Raw genomic sequence first — 18490 nt, 5'->3', positions numbered from 1 at the left:
CATATTCTAAACCAATGTAAAACTGCTGGTTAAATGCAATTAAAGCTGAATTTAAACACGGCGTTTACCACTGTTTTAACAACATTCATGAGAATATGTCAAAAGTTCACACATTTTGGTCACAGGAGCTCCCGTCTATGTCTTCTGTCAACACGCTGACAAATCCGATCAAAAGCGATCGAGCGTTTCACACTTGAAGAAATAGGAAATAATGATAAAAAAAAAAAAGAGACGACATAGGCGGAGGAGAATTCGTTGCGCTTGGAGGATCCCTCGAAGCTACTGGGCTCAATGGAGCGATCGCTTCCGCTTGACGCTGGGGAGGAGGACCCAATCAGCGGATTAAACCGCGTGGACGGCAGTGGCCCGGCGTCGCGAAACCAACAAAAAGCGCGTCCGTTTCCGCGGCGGGTGTTATTTGACAGACATCACCGTGGAAACGAGAGACGTTTCCCACGGCTAGCTTCTCACAGAGACGGCATGCAAAAGCACAGGTCGATCGGGAGCCGATGGACGGAACGGGTGGGTGGTGTTGCGGGAAAAAAAACAGCACGGCCGCAGGCAGATACATGCACGCAGACCACCACTTACCGGTCCCCGAACGCGTTTTTCCAGAACTCGGACGCGTCACTTTTGGTTATCCGAAAAGTGTCGCCACAAAAGACGCCGTTTGGGTAAATGGCCTTCAGTTCGGACAGCATGTGGCTAAACACTAGGCTCAGTTTGGTGAGGTTCCTCCGAAAGTGCGACGTCTCGTCGAACATCCTCTCTTTACCCTCCTTGAAAAGCTTGATCGCCTGTTTGCACTTCCTGTTCAGGTTCTCGATGAACACGCGAAAGTACTCGTTGTCGTTCAGCAAGTGCATCTTGTCCTCGTGTTTGCTGTAGATCACCCGCAGATGCTGGTACGTATCCGGCAGGATGTCCAAAATGAACGGCGGGCTATTTTTCAGGTTCATTCGCGAGTGCTGGCACAGCTTGACCACTTTGTCCATAAGCTTCCACGTCTTCTCGATAGTCCGTCGGTCGATCACAAACTTTGGAGGTGCCATCGCTTCGGAAAATGCGCCGTGTATTCGACTAAATAGCGACGTAATGTTCATTGCTTGTAAATTCTTAGACCTACTATTCACCGCCATCTTACATCGCCTGGCTATTCACCCTGAACTAGAAAACTACCCACAATGCACAGCTCGAGAAAAATAATTCACGCACAATAAACATTACTTTTCATCTCCAATACAATAACGCGAAACAAGTATCATCGTAACTTTTAAATATTGAGTTTTAATATACACTTAACGAGGTAGTTACTTTCATTTAGACAAATATTTCGCTACCACCCGTTTCGCCACTTCGTCATCCTCTTCCAACATGGCCACCTCGGTGGACGTCGACGATACAAGCTGGTGAGCCGGGTTATATTTTTATCTTGTTTACCAAATGACTACTTCTACCTAGCTATGCCCGATTCAAAGCGTCTTGTGCAAGAGCCTGAAACGTCTGATAACGCTGTAGTTCTTTTCGCTGGTGGTCGACTTACGCATATGATAAGTGTTGGCAGTGCTTGCTTAAGCGCTCTTTAATTTTGCATGCCAGCAGTTCTCATTCTCTGGCTTTTGAATAAAAGCGCTGATAGTGGCGAAACCTGCTTAATATTATATAGCGTGTATGTGCACAGTACTGGAAGTGAATTCTCAATCAGCCGATTTGTTTTCGACAGCGTGTGTTCCGCTGTTGCTGAAGTGTTGACATGGGATGTTGCCGCCCGTCATTGACACATCATGCTGCTAATACTCCAGGAATCCTAGACTCTCGGCACACGTGTCCATGAGTACTTGATCTAGGTAGTGAATTTAAACGTACAGTTTTATTTTCTTTTCTGATAATTCGAAGCGTCAACGAGGCAGTCGCCCTCGCTTTTGAGTTGCCGTGTGGCCTCCTTTGGAAACTTTTCCGAAACTTGTATTGCACCCCTCGTACGCATCTCACATCAGCGCGCCTGGAATTTTATCTGCCGTGCGCTAACAGAGTGAGCTGTCACTAAAATAAAAACAGGTTTCGATATCTCCTCCCGAGCATGATTGCGTGGTGCTGAGCTTCATAGTTGGAAGATTACTTTGTGTTAACATTATTTTGCCCATTTTGCCCCGCGCCAAGAGTGGGTTTCATGTAAGGTTCAATTTCCAAACGTCATTGATATTTGACGAATTTTCCTTAACGTAGCGTTCGCTTCTTATTACGTCCTCACCGTGACTTTTAAAGGGCGTTGCAGGCGCTGTCAAGACTCGCATCGTTGGGACCGGTACAGCCTCGTTAATTGTTGTCGTATTTGACATATTCTTGCTAAACCGCGTTACTGTTCCTCAATATGCGAACTTTGTCACTGTACAAGTGTTGTTGATCACATGTTGACCCGTATAATTGACTTTGGCGAAAACTTTCCGACTTTAGGTTTCCGAGACCAGAACTTGATTTCCGAAACCTAAACTAGGAAAATTTCAAAGAACGTGTTAGTTTAGCAAGAGTAATCCTGTGTATAATCTGGTATGCCTTGGTAGCTTTTAACTGGGTTCTGCTTAAAAATTAGAGGTTGTAATATACTTTGATCTTAGTGTTTTCTTTTAATATTGATGCACTGTAAATAAAATGTATGGCTATTCATGCCCATTAACTGTGGACATGTATTCGCATTCTTACTGTACTGCAAAGGTTAACACAACGACAGACTCGATAACTCGATGCTTTCTGCACGCAAAAGTAAAAGCATGCCTGTCAACAGCTCAAGCCTTAGCAAACACATTACTACAAATGGCCTTAGAAGCTTGTGCCTAAAATCTTTCAACAGTGTCCCCACTTTCTGTCATTCACTATGGATGGCATTCTGTGTTTCTTCACCCTAATATATTTTTTATATTTACTTTTTCATGTATGTATGTAATGTTCCTTTATTTTTTTTTCCTCTGCAAGGCTATTCACTGCTTCTTACTTCCTTTTCGTGCAGAGAGGGTCTTGAAGGGCCAGTGTCTCACTGTTTCTGTTTATTCTCTCTCATTTTTTTTTTCTTGCGGCCACCACTTGAAAGGATGCAAGAGCTGGAGAGTGCTCTCCTTTCAGAATGCGACCTGAATACACTGCGCCAGGTTTCCAAGATGAAGCCAGTCCCAGAATGCTTTCGTGCATACGTTTGGAAGGTGAGTATTTGGGGAAGGAAAAGGGAGTGATGATCATGCTACTGGAAAGAGCGTGCTAAGTTTCTGTTCGCCTCAGTTGCAGCATTCTGCACAGATCTGCACAGTATATAGGAGTTATTTCGAAGAGCACAAAAATGGCACACAGATGAGACCACGAGAGAATGCTTCTCAGGGTAGATCTTGAGGTAAATGACAGTGCATGCACAGGGGAGAGAGGATTCAGCAGCATTTGCATCATCTGATAACAGCAGTGGAATGGGCGAGTTAGGCATTGTTCTGTTTATCGACGCAAGTATAATTCGATATTGAGGGCTCGAAACGTGGCATTTTATGCGCTTGTCGACATCGGTGTGCTGACTTGCTAGGGATCATTTTGGAAATTTTTGTACCTATGTCACTGCATCGTGCTGACTTTCTTTTCTTTTGCCACTTCAACGTTGAGCTTTTAGGCAGCTCTTGAAAAGCAAAGGTGAAGGTGGTTATTGAACTAACTGACCCAGGTCTGGCATTTGCACCCGATCTCGTGATGCATACACTAGTGTTTCTGAGTATGTGTAACGCATCTTATTCACGAAGAAAAGGAGTGGGAGCTTTAATGGCTCAATTTGCGTTATTAGACACGGTGTTATTGAGAACTAACAGACAATAATGCCAAGGAAAGCATAGGGGATGTTATTAGTAGTAAATCTAACGTAAATGTGAAGAAAGCAAAGTGCACATAAGGATAACTTGCCACGGGAGATAACGCTTGCCTTCATGGCTGCTGGCGGCGTTGACTGACGCTCCTACGATCAAATGACCATACATACCCCACAAAGTGGATGGAGAGAATAGCCACCACAGTAGCTCTATTGATAGAGCATCAGACGTGTTATTCAAAGGTCGCAGGTTCGGTCCGTCCGAAGGCAAGTTTCTGTCTTCACATCCACTTTTCTTTCTTTCTTCACATTTACATTTTATTCACTGCTAATTACATCCCCTATACTTTCCTTTGCATTATTGTCTGTTGGTTCACATATTTCACTATTTTTGGTCATAAATGCTAGCACAGTGTTGTCTCTTCAGTTTTCATGGTGTTGCCTGTTTTGTGTAAAGTGAAGTGCAATTTAGTGTCTTCAACGCTGCCCTGAGCTGTACATATCGGGATAGCACAGCAGATTCTAAGTACGTACGGCACTCTAAATTCTCTGAACATATTTTATGCTACTGTAGACAATTGTAATTTGACCTGAATGTGAAATCGGGTATACACCAAGCACGTTACTAGAAGACGTTGATGCCTGGATGATTGTAGGCAAGGTTGGCATGTCGCTATGTAGTTTGTTCCTGCTTCTAGACATCTTTTGTGATAATGATTCTTACTAATTTAGTGTGCAACAGACAGATGTTCTTCAGGAGTATAAAGCATGAGATTGCGAGTTTTGTTTGCACACTGGAAAGAATTTTTCAGAGTTCACTTGTAGATGCAGAATTTTCATAAGTTATATATAATGTGGATGTTACTGTACACTATCATGTCAAACCTTGGAAATCGTCATTTTTGCCTACTCAATGCACAAAGAAAACTGTGGTGACATTAGATAGTTATAGTTTACCGTTAGCGTGATAGCGGAGGTTAAGGGAATGGCGTTACCAGGCAGGAAACGTTCATTGTGGACAGCGTATTATAGTTTAGCGGGATAGTGTTTACGTGCTTTATGTGCCCCAGGTGGGACGGTGGCACCATTTATCCGATGGTTAATAAGTTTAAGAACTGGGAAAAGAAAAAGAAAAGAAGAATGTTTGCCTATGCCACCATATAAAGCATTGTTACAAGTTTATTCAAGCATCATCATCAGCCTGACTACGTCCACTGCAGGACAAAGGCCTCTCTCACGTTTCGCCTGTCAACTCCGTCCTGTGCTTGTTACTTTCTTATACCCGCAAACTTCTTAATCTCACCTGCTCACCTAACTTTCCGTTCCCCCCTAACTCGCTTGCCTTCTATAAAATAATAAAAGTAAATATATGTGAACTACGCACCAAACGCGAAAACATTTATGCTGCCAACTCGTTTACATTGATCTTGTAGTTAGGCCTAGGCGCGTCGTTCGAAATTGGAAGCTATCTCAAAAACTACACCAACTTATTCGTAATACTCGATCATCGAAGCTAACTGAAGGCAAGTGAAGCCATTTGAAACAGTCGTTTGCTGCGAACAAAGTGAATATTTCAACAACTACGCCAAAATCACTTCGAAGCAGGTGTCCTAGAGCGCTGCCATGTTATATGTACACTTACACTACCACGGGAACGTTAAATCTGAAAAATAGCGTGCATACGGTAAGCAGTATGAGTAACGTACGTATATGCACCCGCTATCACGGTACGCCCGGTATACTATAACTGTTTCTTCATTTTAACGGTTGTTGCCCATAGCGTGGGAGGTGATCACGGTTGCGAAAGCACCCTGTTCCTCTTTGGGCGTGCGTGCACTTTTGTATCTCTCCTTTGAAGTGGTTCTTTATCGTTCTTCCAGATAAGCTTGGGCGTCAAAGGTAAAGAACTTGGTGATTGGGACGAGATTTATGACCTTGCAGAGCAGTCACTGATTAGAAAAGACTGTCAGGCACTTGTTGGTGAGTTGATCGTGTATTTTGCTTCTTCTTTGTCTTTTTGCAGTCATTCTTGTCATTGGAGGGAAAGAGACTAACAAAGCGCTTCAAAAAGATATGGCACATATCTTTTGCTTTTTGCAAATCATTCAGTGTGTATCTAGTGAATAAGAGGTGACAGCACATTTGTGAAAGGGAGCTACTATGCATGAACTGAGTCACTTTGATTAGTTGAGCCAATCTGTGTTCACATTTACTTGCAGGTTGAAGCTATAGTAACAGTAATCATTTGCATCTGGCGTGTACAAGCAATAGAAATTGGCACGTTCAGTGACTTGACGGACCTGTTAGCATGGGAACACTGGGAAATTGATATCATTAGTCAATGGTGCACCTGCCTCCAAATAACCAATGCTCGCATGTAACTGGTGCTAGAAAGTATGCCGAAAATGCTACTGCTCTGGTGTTAGGGGTTATGGCATTGTGCTAGTACTAAGCATTAGGTAGCAGGATTGAATTCTCGCCACCATGAGTGCATTAAAAAAAATGCAAAATGCACAGGTACTTCCTGCCAAGTGTGTTCAAGAAGCCCAGGTAGTCAGAATTAATGCCGAATTTCCTTTAAAGGGGCTCAGAAATACTTTTTTTGAGTAACCATGGAATTAATTCACTGCAAAAGCGTATTGCACCACAAATCCAACGCCGCAAAAAATTTTAAGAATCTGTCCAGTACGAGTGGAGTTACAAAGATTTTGTCACGCGCTGCAATCGCATTCTCTCGTCTCGAAGAAAGCACTGGAAGCTAAGCAGGGAGGGATGGGAGGGGCAAACAAAGAATGTCACGTGCGCTTCGTGATCTTGAGCACTATTTTTCTTTTTTCCACCGAATACGCGACTTTTTCAGTGCGATCATGCGCACACGCATGGACTAGTGATGGCCTTTCACGGCGATTTTTGTAACAACAGAGCGTGCCATGTTCAAATAAGCCAATAGCTGATTGATGGGTCATCTACGTGTGATTTTTGGGCATATTTTGTGATTTGTCGGGGGAAGAGAAAGCCAAATTTGGCTGACTGTGATAATTTATTGCGAATTCCTAGTGTATCCTTGTCACATGATGGGCCATTGTAACTTGGTTAGGTTAAGATGTTTGTGCTGCCGTAGTGTCAAAAATAGTTGTTTTCTTGCAGATAGGTTTGGTAATGATGAAGAGGAAAAGCTGTCTGTCCTGTGTGACCTTGAGTCTGTGCTGACCCGGTTCTGCAAGACCACCGGCTTCCACTACGAGAGCAGCAATGGTTGGATGGAGGTACTGGAGCCCCTCATCGCACTCCACTTGTCAAAAGAAGAGCTTTACCTTTGCTTCCATGCCCTGATCACCACCTACGTTCCTAGGTAAGCCTGCAGCTTAAACTATTGCTTTTAATGATTGTTGTTAATCTCTTAGTTAATTATCCTTTCACGATATCAAATGGTCCGCTTTTTCTAGGATTGTTTTCCTTACTAGTGCTAGTACACAAAATGTCAAATACATTGTAAAACAGAGGACAACTGGGCAAGTTGATGGGGTAAAATTATTTAAACTTCAGTTGATAGTGTGCACACTAGTCTATGAGTCCTTAGGGCGAAAGCCTTAAGTTGCTATGTTGGCTCCACAAGACTTGTGCGAGACGGCATAGGTCTTGCATGGTCTGACAAGGCCTTGCGAAAAACCCACGTGACCTTGTCGAGCCACATCACATGATGGCGTCATCAAATTACTTCTCTTGGTCAAAAGTGGGCAGATCACAAAGCCAATGCAAAATCACGTGAGGTGCAAAATGCATTTTGTGGGGTGAGGAGAAAGGGTGGAGGGAGGATTGATTCAATTACGTGAGATGTAAAAGAAGGCCTTCAAGTTGTCTTGGCAAATGAATGATAGACTGTTTGAATTTTAGTTCTCTGTCTGCATCTTTGGAGCTGTGTTTATTGACAGTGCCATCAAAGGCATGTTACCTTTCTCCAAAAGAGCCAATTTTCATCATATTTCAAAGCAATAACATCATCTCTAACCTAGCAATTACTGTATACCATATTCTCAAGTGCTTGTTATTTACTCTAAAATATTCGCTAAAAGTTATGGACTTTTTAGTTACATCAAAACAGGATACACATTCTAAGTAAAATCCTGCCATCATAGCATTGTAATCTGTAAAATATAACACTGTTGAAAAACCACATTGCGAAGGGTGGATTGTCGCTTAGTTTTTATAGCTTCTGTAACATTGCCCGATATATATGAAATGAAATTAGTGTTTTTGTTGCCACCAATGACAGGCTTACACTAAAAGTGTTGCCACCAATGACAGGCTTACTTGGGAGATTTGTAGGCTGTATATATGTGTGCACCATGAGGAATTCTGCACATTTGATTGAGCCAAAGGAAAAAGGTGTGGTTATTATCTGGTCACTTGAACTACAGCATATTCATCTGATAGAGTTGTGCGTTTTGAAAGTTAGGTCTTGTTGCCCGTGGCCCATATCTGTCACACTTCTGAGTATCAATGCAAGGATAAGTATTTCATACAAAGAACCCAAAACGTAGCATTTAATTTTTTTCTGAGCATTAGTGCGCTGATTTATGGTGGGTGTTGAAAATATTTTTGTAGTTATTCATCGTGCATTCTTTCTTGTCTTTTCAACTACAATATCGTGCGTTTCCTCACAAAGATAAATGCTTTTATTTATCAGCCTCAGGTCTTGTATTTTTGCCTGATTCCATGTTAATTGTGTGTGCTCACATTTTCCACTATGTGTAAAACATACTGTATGTGTTCATTTTTTAGATAGGGGATATGGCAAGCTATTTCTTGGTCACGAAAACTAGCACAGAGGGTTCTGTTGAGTTGCCATAGGGTTGAATGATGGGTAGCCTGAATCTATGCATGGGGCTGTTGTGTGTGCACAGGAATTGCGTGAAAGATGGAGCCCCTTTCCACCTTCTGCGGCTGCTGCTATTGTACCATGACCCGGAACTGTGCTCGTTTCTCGACACTATGAAAATCACCCCAGACTGCTATGCCCTGCCTTGGGTGAGAATACTTTCTGTGTGTTTTTTCGGCTCGTAAGTTTCATCTCCTGTCTGTTAAAAATGTTCTCGTATCGAAGTAATCATAAAAGCGCACTTTATTTTGACACACAGGCTTAAATTGTGTTTGAGCAAAACTCCTTTGAATCGGTATGCCCATTAAGTGTGCTATTTGGCAGTGATTTCAGAACCTGTGTCTCAGCCTATGATGTTGTCGTAAGGTCAAAGTCTGAGTCAATTGGTGTGCTATGCTGAAAGAATAAACCTGTCAGAACGATGAAGGGAAGATGTGGCTCACACGACCGGATTACAGTAAAAGTTGTTAGATCGGCCCCTGCTAATCTGAAAAATATGATAATATGGACATGCTCTCTGGTTGTGGCAAGCATTTTTATCATTTAATGGCATCAAACTCTCTTCAATTCGGTCATATTTATTCGCAACTCGGTGAGTTCAGGCTATTGTTAGACGTGCCGAGCTCCACAATTGTGTGACGCAAAAGAGCGAAAACAGCGTCCATGGACAACCTGCAGAAAGGCGTGGTCGCCAATCGGATTCTCGTCCCAATTGCATTGTTGGCAACCAAAGTTTCGGCACCTGCGGCGAATTTGTTTTGTTTTCGATTTCTTTTGGAGTCTTTGGCCGTCTAACATTTTGAATGAAGTAACCAGTGATGAAAACTGTCGGTTCTACTCTGCTCTCATGAAAGTAACTGCTGGAATAACCTATTCATCAAAAATGAAAGTCCGTTGATATAATAGACGCTTGTTCATTGTTTTCTCGGTGCTTTCAATAATTTAGTTTTTGGATAAATCAGTAATTTTTTTCTGGTTTCATGAAACCCATTTTAACGAGCTTTTATGGTATCAACTGTGTTTTATTACCGAACACCCATCTTCCAGGGTAACCAAGAACGCATGCACTGTTCTAACAAGAATATAAAAGATCCAAAAGAAACCATAACCAAGGAATAGGTTGAACGTGAAATCTTTTGAGCCTGGCAGCACATAGGCTGTCCACTTTTAGTATTACGTCCATTTCATTGACACAGATGGCGCTTAGGTTCTTGTCACTTTGGTGTTAGTGTCCCGAGTTTTTTTTAGGTAGCTTCTTTTCTTAATTTTTGTTTTGAGCGAAGCATGTGCATTAGGTTTTCCTGGAAGATTGTATTTGTTAATGAAGCACAGTTGGTATTCTAGTCACTGTGTGTGTCACTTCTCTCCTGTGTCCTTCGTCGATTTGACTGGCTTATTCTCTTAGGACTGTAGTTCTGTAACTTTGAACTATGAAGTGAAAATAACCAGAAAGTGAAATAAGGTTTTCTTGGCTGCCTTAATATAATCACAACAGGCGCACGGTCACTGCACCCCATGTCGTTTATGGTGCCTTGGAAAGACTGCAAAGTGCGCTCTCCATAAAGGCATGCTGGCTCAACTCTAGATGCACTTGCTTGGTAGACGTTTTTTGTTTTTTTCCCAAAATTACGGTTTTTAGTTCGTTTCAGTGGCAGCTCTGCATGTAGTTACAGCAGCATTCAGTTATAACTGTTGCTAAAATGTCATTCGCCTCTGCTTCCTATCATTTTGAAATAGAATACGGGAAACCCACAATATGTGGGACGATATCACGATTTCGGCACATCGCGTCCATACAAAAGTGTGTAAACAATGGGGACATGACAGTTGTGCTTGTGTTCAGTGACAAAAACTTGCATTTCCTGCTCTTTCAGCTGTAACGTCATTGCATTGCTCGCCCATGCCATCGTGAATGGACAGCTTTTTTTTTTTCACAAGCTCCTTTTTTTGTGCTTGATGCATAACAAGGACACTTGAATTATAGACCTGAAGGATTGTGTAGCGAGCATGGGAATCAGTACTGACGAGTGTTCATTCCAGCAGATAAGGTGGCAGTATTGAGAGTTTCTAGTTTTAAATACTTAATCTTACTTCTTTCTCGTGCCTTCCAGTTTCGGAGTCTCTTCTCGTCCACGTGTGACCTGAAAGTGATCCAGAACATGTGGGATATCTACCTTCAGCTGGCTGACCCGTTCCTTCTGTTCTATCTCAGCCTTGTGCTCTTGGCAAACACCAAGTAATTACATTGGCTTGATGGTTGTCTCCCATTTGGCTGGCAGTGGCTTTCATGGTAATTTTTTGCCTTGCAGGGAAGAAATTATGTCGAGGAAAGGTGATGGCAAAGCTGCAATCATAGGTGAGTGACTGCTCTTTGTTTATTTCTTATCTGGCGCCACTGCCAATAGGAGGCTTTAGAATAAAGGATGCTTGGTCACACTGTGACCTCGACATGCAGTGCACACATTAGACTGAACTGAATAGGGTCCTTTCAGGCTAAACATCCCTGCCACATTGGTAACCATCTCAAATGTATTTTTTTAAAAATAGTGGTGATTTTTCGCCACAAAAACAATTGCTGGAATGTTTTGAAAAGAAAACTTTTTTTTCTCACAAGGGAGCCTTTAGAATTTTGCATAATCTTGTCTGAGGGGTGTTCGTCAGAAAACTTGTTCTACAGGTATCATTTCTCATTTAAGTACCAAATAATTTGGTTAGGGCATATATATAATTATATTATGCAAAGGTGTTTGTGTAAGGTGTTTAAACTTCGGTGGTCTTCAGTTTTTCTGCCACATATGACCCCATAAACAATGCCAAAGTGTTCCCTTTTTGCATTTTTTTACTTTTAATATTGTGCTATGTCTGAAATTTGAATGGTCAATACTTACTCTGCGGAAGGTGAATTTTGAGATAAAAACACTTTCAGATCACTGAAGAGTTGTAAATGTTACAAGAAAAAAATCGGGCATTTGAGGAAATCTTCATTTTTGTCTATGTTCAGGTCAATTTACACCATGTGGTGCCTAATTTAAAAACCATCATTGTAAATGAATAAAAAAAAAACAAATATATCTTGTGGGGGAAATTGTCTAATTACATTTTTTTGCTTTAATCATAAAAATGGTTTTTGAAGTTCCCTGTCAATGGAAATCTTCGCTTTCGTTCATATGGCAGCTTCCTCATTAAAGTGCCTTATTGCCGTCAGTGCGGAACTACTTCAAGAACTATTTTCTTCCTAGGTTGGGAACAAGTGAAATAAGCATGCTCATAGCTCTGGAAACTACATGTCTTGCGGTTTTGGTGTTGTAAGAGTATCCTTGACCACTATTGTAGCAGTCTGTACCAGATTTGTCTGCATTGTTTTCAACCTCTTTCCATTCTACTTTTTTTTTTTCCAGAACTCATATCATCTGCTCCTTGTGCCTTAGAAGCAGAAGACATTGAAGATTTCTGCTCACTCGCCCAGTTTTACTCAACGAGGACTCCCCTGTCTTTTAGTCGGGTACGCTTTGCCTTTATTGCAAACGACATCGGGCTGCACTGATAAGAAGAGTGTGAAATGAAAGAACATGGGAAATATAGAAGATGCAGACAGAAAGTACTCCAGAGCAATGCGTTACAGCAATTCATGGAAAGCCGACAAACAGGCTTGCAGTGACGCACACTTGTGTGCTGACATTCGCAGGCACCCAAATCTTTGAAAAATGTTAAAGAAAACCTTGACATTCGACCTTCTGCAATGTACTTGAGAAATATTTAGGCCCATCTATAGGAAGCGAGAAGTCCTCCCTCCCTCTATCTTATGCGAAAAAACTTATACGAAAAAACTTTTTCTATAGCCAGATGTAAATTTTTTTTCAGAAAGCTCAATACCAAGGCTCGTAAAACGCATCATCTAAAATTATACTCTTCCTAAAATATCTGTGGACAAAGTATTTTTATATAACAATGTTAGGCTCTTTATTTTTAAAATAACTTTTATGAACTTTTATGCTTACGATTTATTTACGGGACTTTAATTATGGACATTGTGGTGCACGTTGAGAATTTTTTTTTATTTTGAGGGGATTTTTTTTATAAAAAAAATAACCACTAATGAACTGGGCAGCTTGTATTAGCTGATTGTCGGGAAAGTTCTCCTGTTAGCAAAAAATAATTTGAGGCGTACTGCGGAACCTCGATGATGCGTTCTCCATTTTTGTGACGGTCCGCATATGATAATGAAACAAATTTGTACCAGCAAAACTTCCATAGAGATAATGTATTAAAAACCTCAGTTATACGATGCAGCTAGCACCAACCAGGCACCATATGGTAACTGATGTCGCCCAGTAAAAAGAATTTTTTTAAAACTATGAGTTGATTTATTTATTTACATTTTTACTTATTTGATGCCGCTCAATAATATTGTCCACTTATCGTATTTCCACGATTGCAGGTCGACCCATTTTGTCTTAATTTTAAATCCGAAGTTGGGGGGTCAACCTATAATCAGAAACTAGTTTCGGTTGTAGGCTTTCTGAAAATAATCCCCACGTATTACCGCAAAGCCAGCTTTTTTGCATAGTTTTTTAAACACCGTCATGAAGCCACCTTGACATGCCAAAATCAGACTTGGAGACATCGTAAATAAGTTTGTGTGTGTGTGAAATCACTTGTACTCCTCTTTTTTCCTGTTTTTTTCTTTGCGATTTTAGAGGGTCTGTCTACATTTGAGTTGATTTGCAATCGTGTTAATACAGTACTAATTGATATCACAATGGAAAAGTGTTAACCCTGTGTAACAATCGGTAGACAATGTTGCTCTCTTAGGCAGTAGTCCAGGCTGATAAATGTGCTCATCTCCTACATGCAGGAACATCATGCCATCATATTTGGCTCAGAAGAATGTGTGGACAGGGACCTTCCCCAGGCACTATGCCTGCCTGTGTCTGTCTCCGAGCTTGTCACGACAAACAGGCTGGAAAGGGTAAGCCTTTGCCACTGTATCACGTACACGTTACATTTGCACACCACATTGTCCTTATATGTTCTCTGTTTACACAATAGTGCATAGATTTGTTTTCTGGTTTCATGCCTGCAGTCACCATTTCGTAATAAGATTGCGTACTGAGTGACACCAAACAGCAAGAAAGAGTCACTCGCCGCAATGGCAACAGGTGGCCCTGACTGACGCTCCCACATTTAATGCACATATATACTCAATTACATTTACATTGCAATTCTAATAACTCCCCTATACTTTCCCTGGAATTATTTTCTATTCTTGTTAATGTTGTGTCTAACAAAGAAAACTAGCCCTTAAATGCAGACTTTCCTCCTTGTGAAAAGTGATTTAAGAACAGCTGTGTGCCAAACATTTTTATAGAGCACATTTTTGAGTTTTCCATTGTACTGACATCATTATTTTTTTTCTTTTCCTGTTGGGTGCCTCTTTTATTGGTCTCTACAGATGCGGCTGGCAGCTGGTATCGTTAATAATCATACACAAACATAGTATTAAGTGCATGCTTTTGAAGGAGAGTTCATGTCTGACGCATTTTGACGCTGTCCTTCTGACAGCTCGTCACAAAGCTTCGGCTTTTCCATTCTTCGTGTGCGTTCATGCACGTTTGTGTACGTAGAGGTGATTTACAGACACTCAAATTTTGTTGTAAGTGGAGCAGGCCTTTCACTTAAACGGACACTAAAGGCAACTGTTAAGTCGACGTTGATTGTAAAAATAGCGGTCCAGAAACCTCATAGTGTTACTTTTGTGATAAGGAAGGGCTTGTTCTAAAATGAAATCACAGTTTAGTGGTCCGCATCGGGTTAGCGCATTTCAAATTACCTGCCTCAAGCAGCAGACCAACTCACGCCACTGTTGTATTACTCGACATTGCCCAGAAATGAAAGCAGCGAGAGCCACAGCAGCAACAACGGCCATTGATCAATTTCCTGCCATTGGCTCCGAGATCGCAGACGTGTTTTGGTTCAACTGGGTCCCGCCAGATGACACGATATGTTTAGTTTAACCACACGAAAATTAAATTTTTGAACCACTCTCGCCATTCCTCATAGTAACATCCGGCGGCTCTTTTTTCTATGAATCAAACAGGAACGAACAAGCAGCATTTTACTGCGTCTCTTGATGCACGGAAGGTTCTTTATTTAGGGCAGCTAGATCGATTACTAGTGATTATTGTAGGGTGTTCGTCTGACCAATAAAATGACACGGTTGTCTGAAATCAACAAAGGTCACAGTTTCATCACAAGGGCGAAGCAATGCGACAGCAACACACTTGGAATGTAAAACTGATAACGGCAAGCAGATCGGAACGTGCAGCGCACTGCTCACGCACAAATGGCACACAAAAGCGACTTACTTGGGACGAGAGCGAACTAACAACGTTTACCGCTCGGCACTTAACAAAAACGAGGCACGAAACGTAATCGCAAGTACAGATATAAGTGAGAACTAACAATGTGCCCCAGTTGTTACTTGCTGTGTTTGAAAAGCGCACTTTTTTCGCAAATGGCGCCTGTCCTGCGAGCGAAGTGATCTTTGTGCACCCGCCAACTAAACACAATCATTGCGGTCAAAGTCAAAGGCCCACGATTCTCTTCACCAAATGCACAAGAATAGATGCAGCGTATGTATTCTCGTGCATTTACCTTAATTTCTTCTTGAGTAAGGCGCTGCTGTTATAATATTGTCGTTTTAAATGTCACATATTGAGCTTTCACTCTGACGTAAATTGTTATTTGACTTTAGTGTCCCTTTAAGCTCACATTGTTGTTGCTGCCAGCAATCTTTTTTTTCTCTCATCCTTAGCTTTTGTTAGAAGCTCTTGGGGCTGCCTTTACTAAATCATTTCACTTCGGTGTAATCGCACTGCCAAACAGAAGCAGTTACAAAAATTCTGTGGAGACAACAAGCAAAAGTTATTCAGCCTTGAAAATCAAAGGAGAATTGTGTAAACAGGAAAGTACCGTATTTACTCGATTCTACCGCGCCCTCGATTGTAACGCGCACCCGATTTCCACCGCGAAAAAACAAAAAAACAAAAAAAAAACGTAAGACATCGATTGCAACGCGCACCCATTTTTCTCGCTGGCCCGCACGATCACATTTGAAAAAACGACTCCTTTCGGGAGCGTCTTCCATTTAAATATGAGGTACGGGCGAAGCTTGTGCCCATATGACGTGTAACAGAGCATTGCTGTCACTGTAGTTTTACCGTGGACCGATGTCAGCACGCGAACTTGCTTCGCCCCGTTCTTCTTGACGGTTGTAGTGCCAGGCATGTCGAAGTAAACAGGCGTCTGACCAGCATTCCCGATTTGCCTAAGCAGGTAGCCGTTGTTGCGCCGCAAGTTTAGGACGAACCTTTGAAAACTGTGAAGCTTTTCATCGTACTCCACTGAAAAACTTTTCGCGTATGCATGTTCCCCTTCGGAGGGAAAAGCCTTACCTCTTCATAAAGTTAGTTAGCCAGCACCTGCTCGCTTCAAACTGGCTCCGCATTAGACCTTTTTCTAAGACTAATTGCATAGCACGCACTTGGAGCAGTTCTGTCGTCACGGGCCGCTGTGCCGCTCGCTGCTCAAGCACATACTCGCCGAGCAGCTCTTTATTTGCAAAAACCGACCTTGCTGTGGTCCACTGAAGCCTTTGCGTGAAGCTTTGCTGTCAACAATCTTCTGCTTTTGTTTCCGCCGGTCCCGCACGCACGTTTCGGGAACTCCGAACGACCGCGATGCGGCCCGATTTCCGTCCGTTTCTGCACACGCGATGACTTTTCTTTTAAAAGCGGCATTGTGGTGCACTCGAGTTTTTGGAGTCGGCCCTTCCACGCCGTCGATGCTAATGCACTACTAGATGACGAACTCCTCAGCACACGTACGAAGTGCCGCACATGGGAAACACATAGGCAGAAATGGCCGACGCGCCATGCCGACGCACGTAGGGGGCGGCCATTTTGGATTTGCCGATGGCAATAGATTGACCGCAATTTTTTCGTTCGTACTCGATTCTAACGCGCATGCGACTTATAAACTCGCTTAACCGGAAAAAAGGTGCGCGTTAGATTCGAGTAATTACGGTATGTTCTTTAGTAATTCACTTGCACAGCTAGGTCACAAGCTGCTACCGCTTGGTGGGCATGTACCAAAGAAGTAATGCATGACTTTACTCTTTGCAGCATACATTGGTGCGCTACTTTGTGGTGGATTGCAGGCCTGCCGACCAGTACAACAGTGGGCACCTCAAAACAGCATTTCACTTGGATGCCAGCTTGGTTGGTGCAGTGTTTTAAGTTCATCATTTTTCTGTCTCTGTTCAGGCTTCAAAATTTTCTATTGATTGATCGAGCAAGTGAGTGAATGCGATGTTTCTGTAAAACGCAGCTCGCACAAGTGGCACAAGGCTGGAAAGAACAGCAGAGCCAGCATTCAACATAGCTTTCTCAATGTTTTTGCTAGTAATGGTTAGGCTTTGCTAAAGATGTCAAGGTTTTGTTAAGAGTATTGAGTGCAGCTGGTCTTGGCTATAGCATTTCTCTAGTTTCAATCAGTTTCCAACATGTCATGTGGGAAACTATTTATTATGTTCCTTGCAAAATCACTCTTGTGGTTTTGCAGGGGACATGCGACATTACTAGCTCTTACAGGATGTTGTGTAATTTTCGTTACTTGACTAGCTGTTACGTGGTTTTTGGTGAGAACATCACATGACCATGTGTTACGTGACTATGTAGTTACTTGATGTTATGCAATTTTTCGTCGCATGACTAGATGTTCTGCAGATTTAGCCCCATGATGTTATTGTCAGTCGGGTAACAGACTTTCCTATCATAATTATTGTATTCTGCATTAGACATATTGACACAGCTGTCGTGGAAGTGGAGCAGGAGGCGAAGAGGACAAGGCGAGTGCATGTCAGTTCATGAGGATAGTTTCTGTTCACACTGCCTGGCTCAACGAAAAGCTGAAATAGCCCTGCTCTTAAAAAAAAGGGAAATGTCGGTTTGGTGTTTCACTCCAATTGAAATTTGCCCACGTAAGCCAGTAATCGGACCCTCCACCTTGTGCCCTGAGCCAATCCAGTCAGATCATGTTGGCTTGGGTTTTGACTAGCACATTTACATATAACTTAGTAATATGCATTTTGAACATGTATTTGAGCTTTCTTACGAACTGGTTATCGAATAGTCGAGACTGAAAATTCCATACTTTGCCAAGTGGTTCTTTGCTAACTGTGTACTAACTGCCTTATGGGCGTATGCATGGCCTGGTATGTAGACCTGGTGTTTACGAGTGGCAACTTTGAAGTGGCGTGGCGCTCTTTTAACTGAATTAGCACTTCGACTCAAGGTGGTTGCGGCATCTTGATACCAAAAAATGATGCATTTGGGCTGATAAGACGGGCCCGACTTAAAGAACAAACAATGCCTGTTTTATAACTGTTTCGATATACACGGGCGCATGAGAGGTTATGCGCACAACTTCCAAATCAAAGGCACTTGCCGACATCACTTCTGGTTCAAACCGATATGCACAGATTTGCATGTTTATTAGGCCGTGCTCTCCAGGGTACTCCATGACAGAGCCCACAACTGCTGCAAGGTGTTACCCCACAGAGCAATGCCAGCTACTCCTGTGCTCTACACAGATGTGGATGGGGCCGTATCCCTGTAGATGCATAATTCATCAAGAACATACATATATACTGTTACAATGCTGCCACCTACAGTCATGTCTGAATTTTCGGCTCATGTGCTGTGTAAGACTAGTAGGGA

General features: G+C 42.2%; 2 protein-coding genes across 3 annotated transcripts in view; one reads left to right on the top strand and one right to left on the bottom strand.

The window, feature by feature from the left end:
* Positions 1–1187, bottom strand: part of Cbl (E3 ubiquitin-protein ligase CBL) — a 47619-nt gene extending 46432 nt beyond the window's left edge. The window contains exon 1 of the mRNA XM_037422587.2: positions 592–1187. Coding sequence (XP_037278484.1) covers positions 592–1139 — 548 coding nt within the window. The 5' untranslated portion in view covers positions 1140–1187. The remainder of the gene's footprint in view (positions 1–591) is intronic.
* Positions 1188–1334: 147 nt separating this feature from the next.
* TBC1D23 (TBC1 domain family member 23) overlaps positions 1335–18490 on the top strand; it is a 49678-nt gene continuing 32522 nt past the window's right edge. The window contains exons 1-10 of one of the 2 annotated variants that reach the window (XM_037422588.2): positions 1335–1409; positions 3086–3194; positions 5713–5812; positions 6980–7184; positions 8737–8860; positions 10823–10947; positions 11021–11067; positions 12110–12213; positions 13567–13680; positions 16895–16990. In XM_037422588.2, coding sequence (XP_037278485.2) covers positions 1375–1409; positions 3086–3194; positions 5713–5812; positions 6980–7184; positions 8737–8860; positions 10823–10947; positions 11021–11067; positions 12110–12213; positions 13567–13680; positions 16895–16990 — 1059 coding nt within the window. In that variant the 5' untranslated portion in view covers positions 1335–1374. Of the gene's footprint in view, positions 1410–1826; positions 1848–3085; positions 3195–5712; positions 5813–6979; positions 7185–8736; positions 8861–10822; positions 10948–11020; positions 11068–12109; positions 12214–13566; positions 13681–16894; positions 16991–18490 lie in introns of those variants that run through there. The other variant, XM_037422589.2, reaches the window with a different exon arrangement.

The sequence above is a fragment of the Rhipicephalus microplus genome, chromosome 4, assembly GCF_043290135.1.
Source record: "Rhipicephalus microplus isolate Deutch F79 chromosome 4, USDA_Rmic, whole genome shotgun sequence".
Classification (NCBI taxonomy): Eukaryota; Metazoa; Arthropoda; class Arachnida; order Ixodida; family Ixodidae; genus Rhipicephalus; species Rhipicephalus microplus.
The sequence above is the reverse complement of the archived record's forward strand: the minus strand, read 5'-3'. Positions and strand labels throughout refer to the sequence as shown.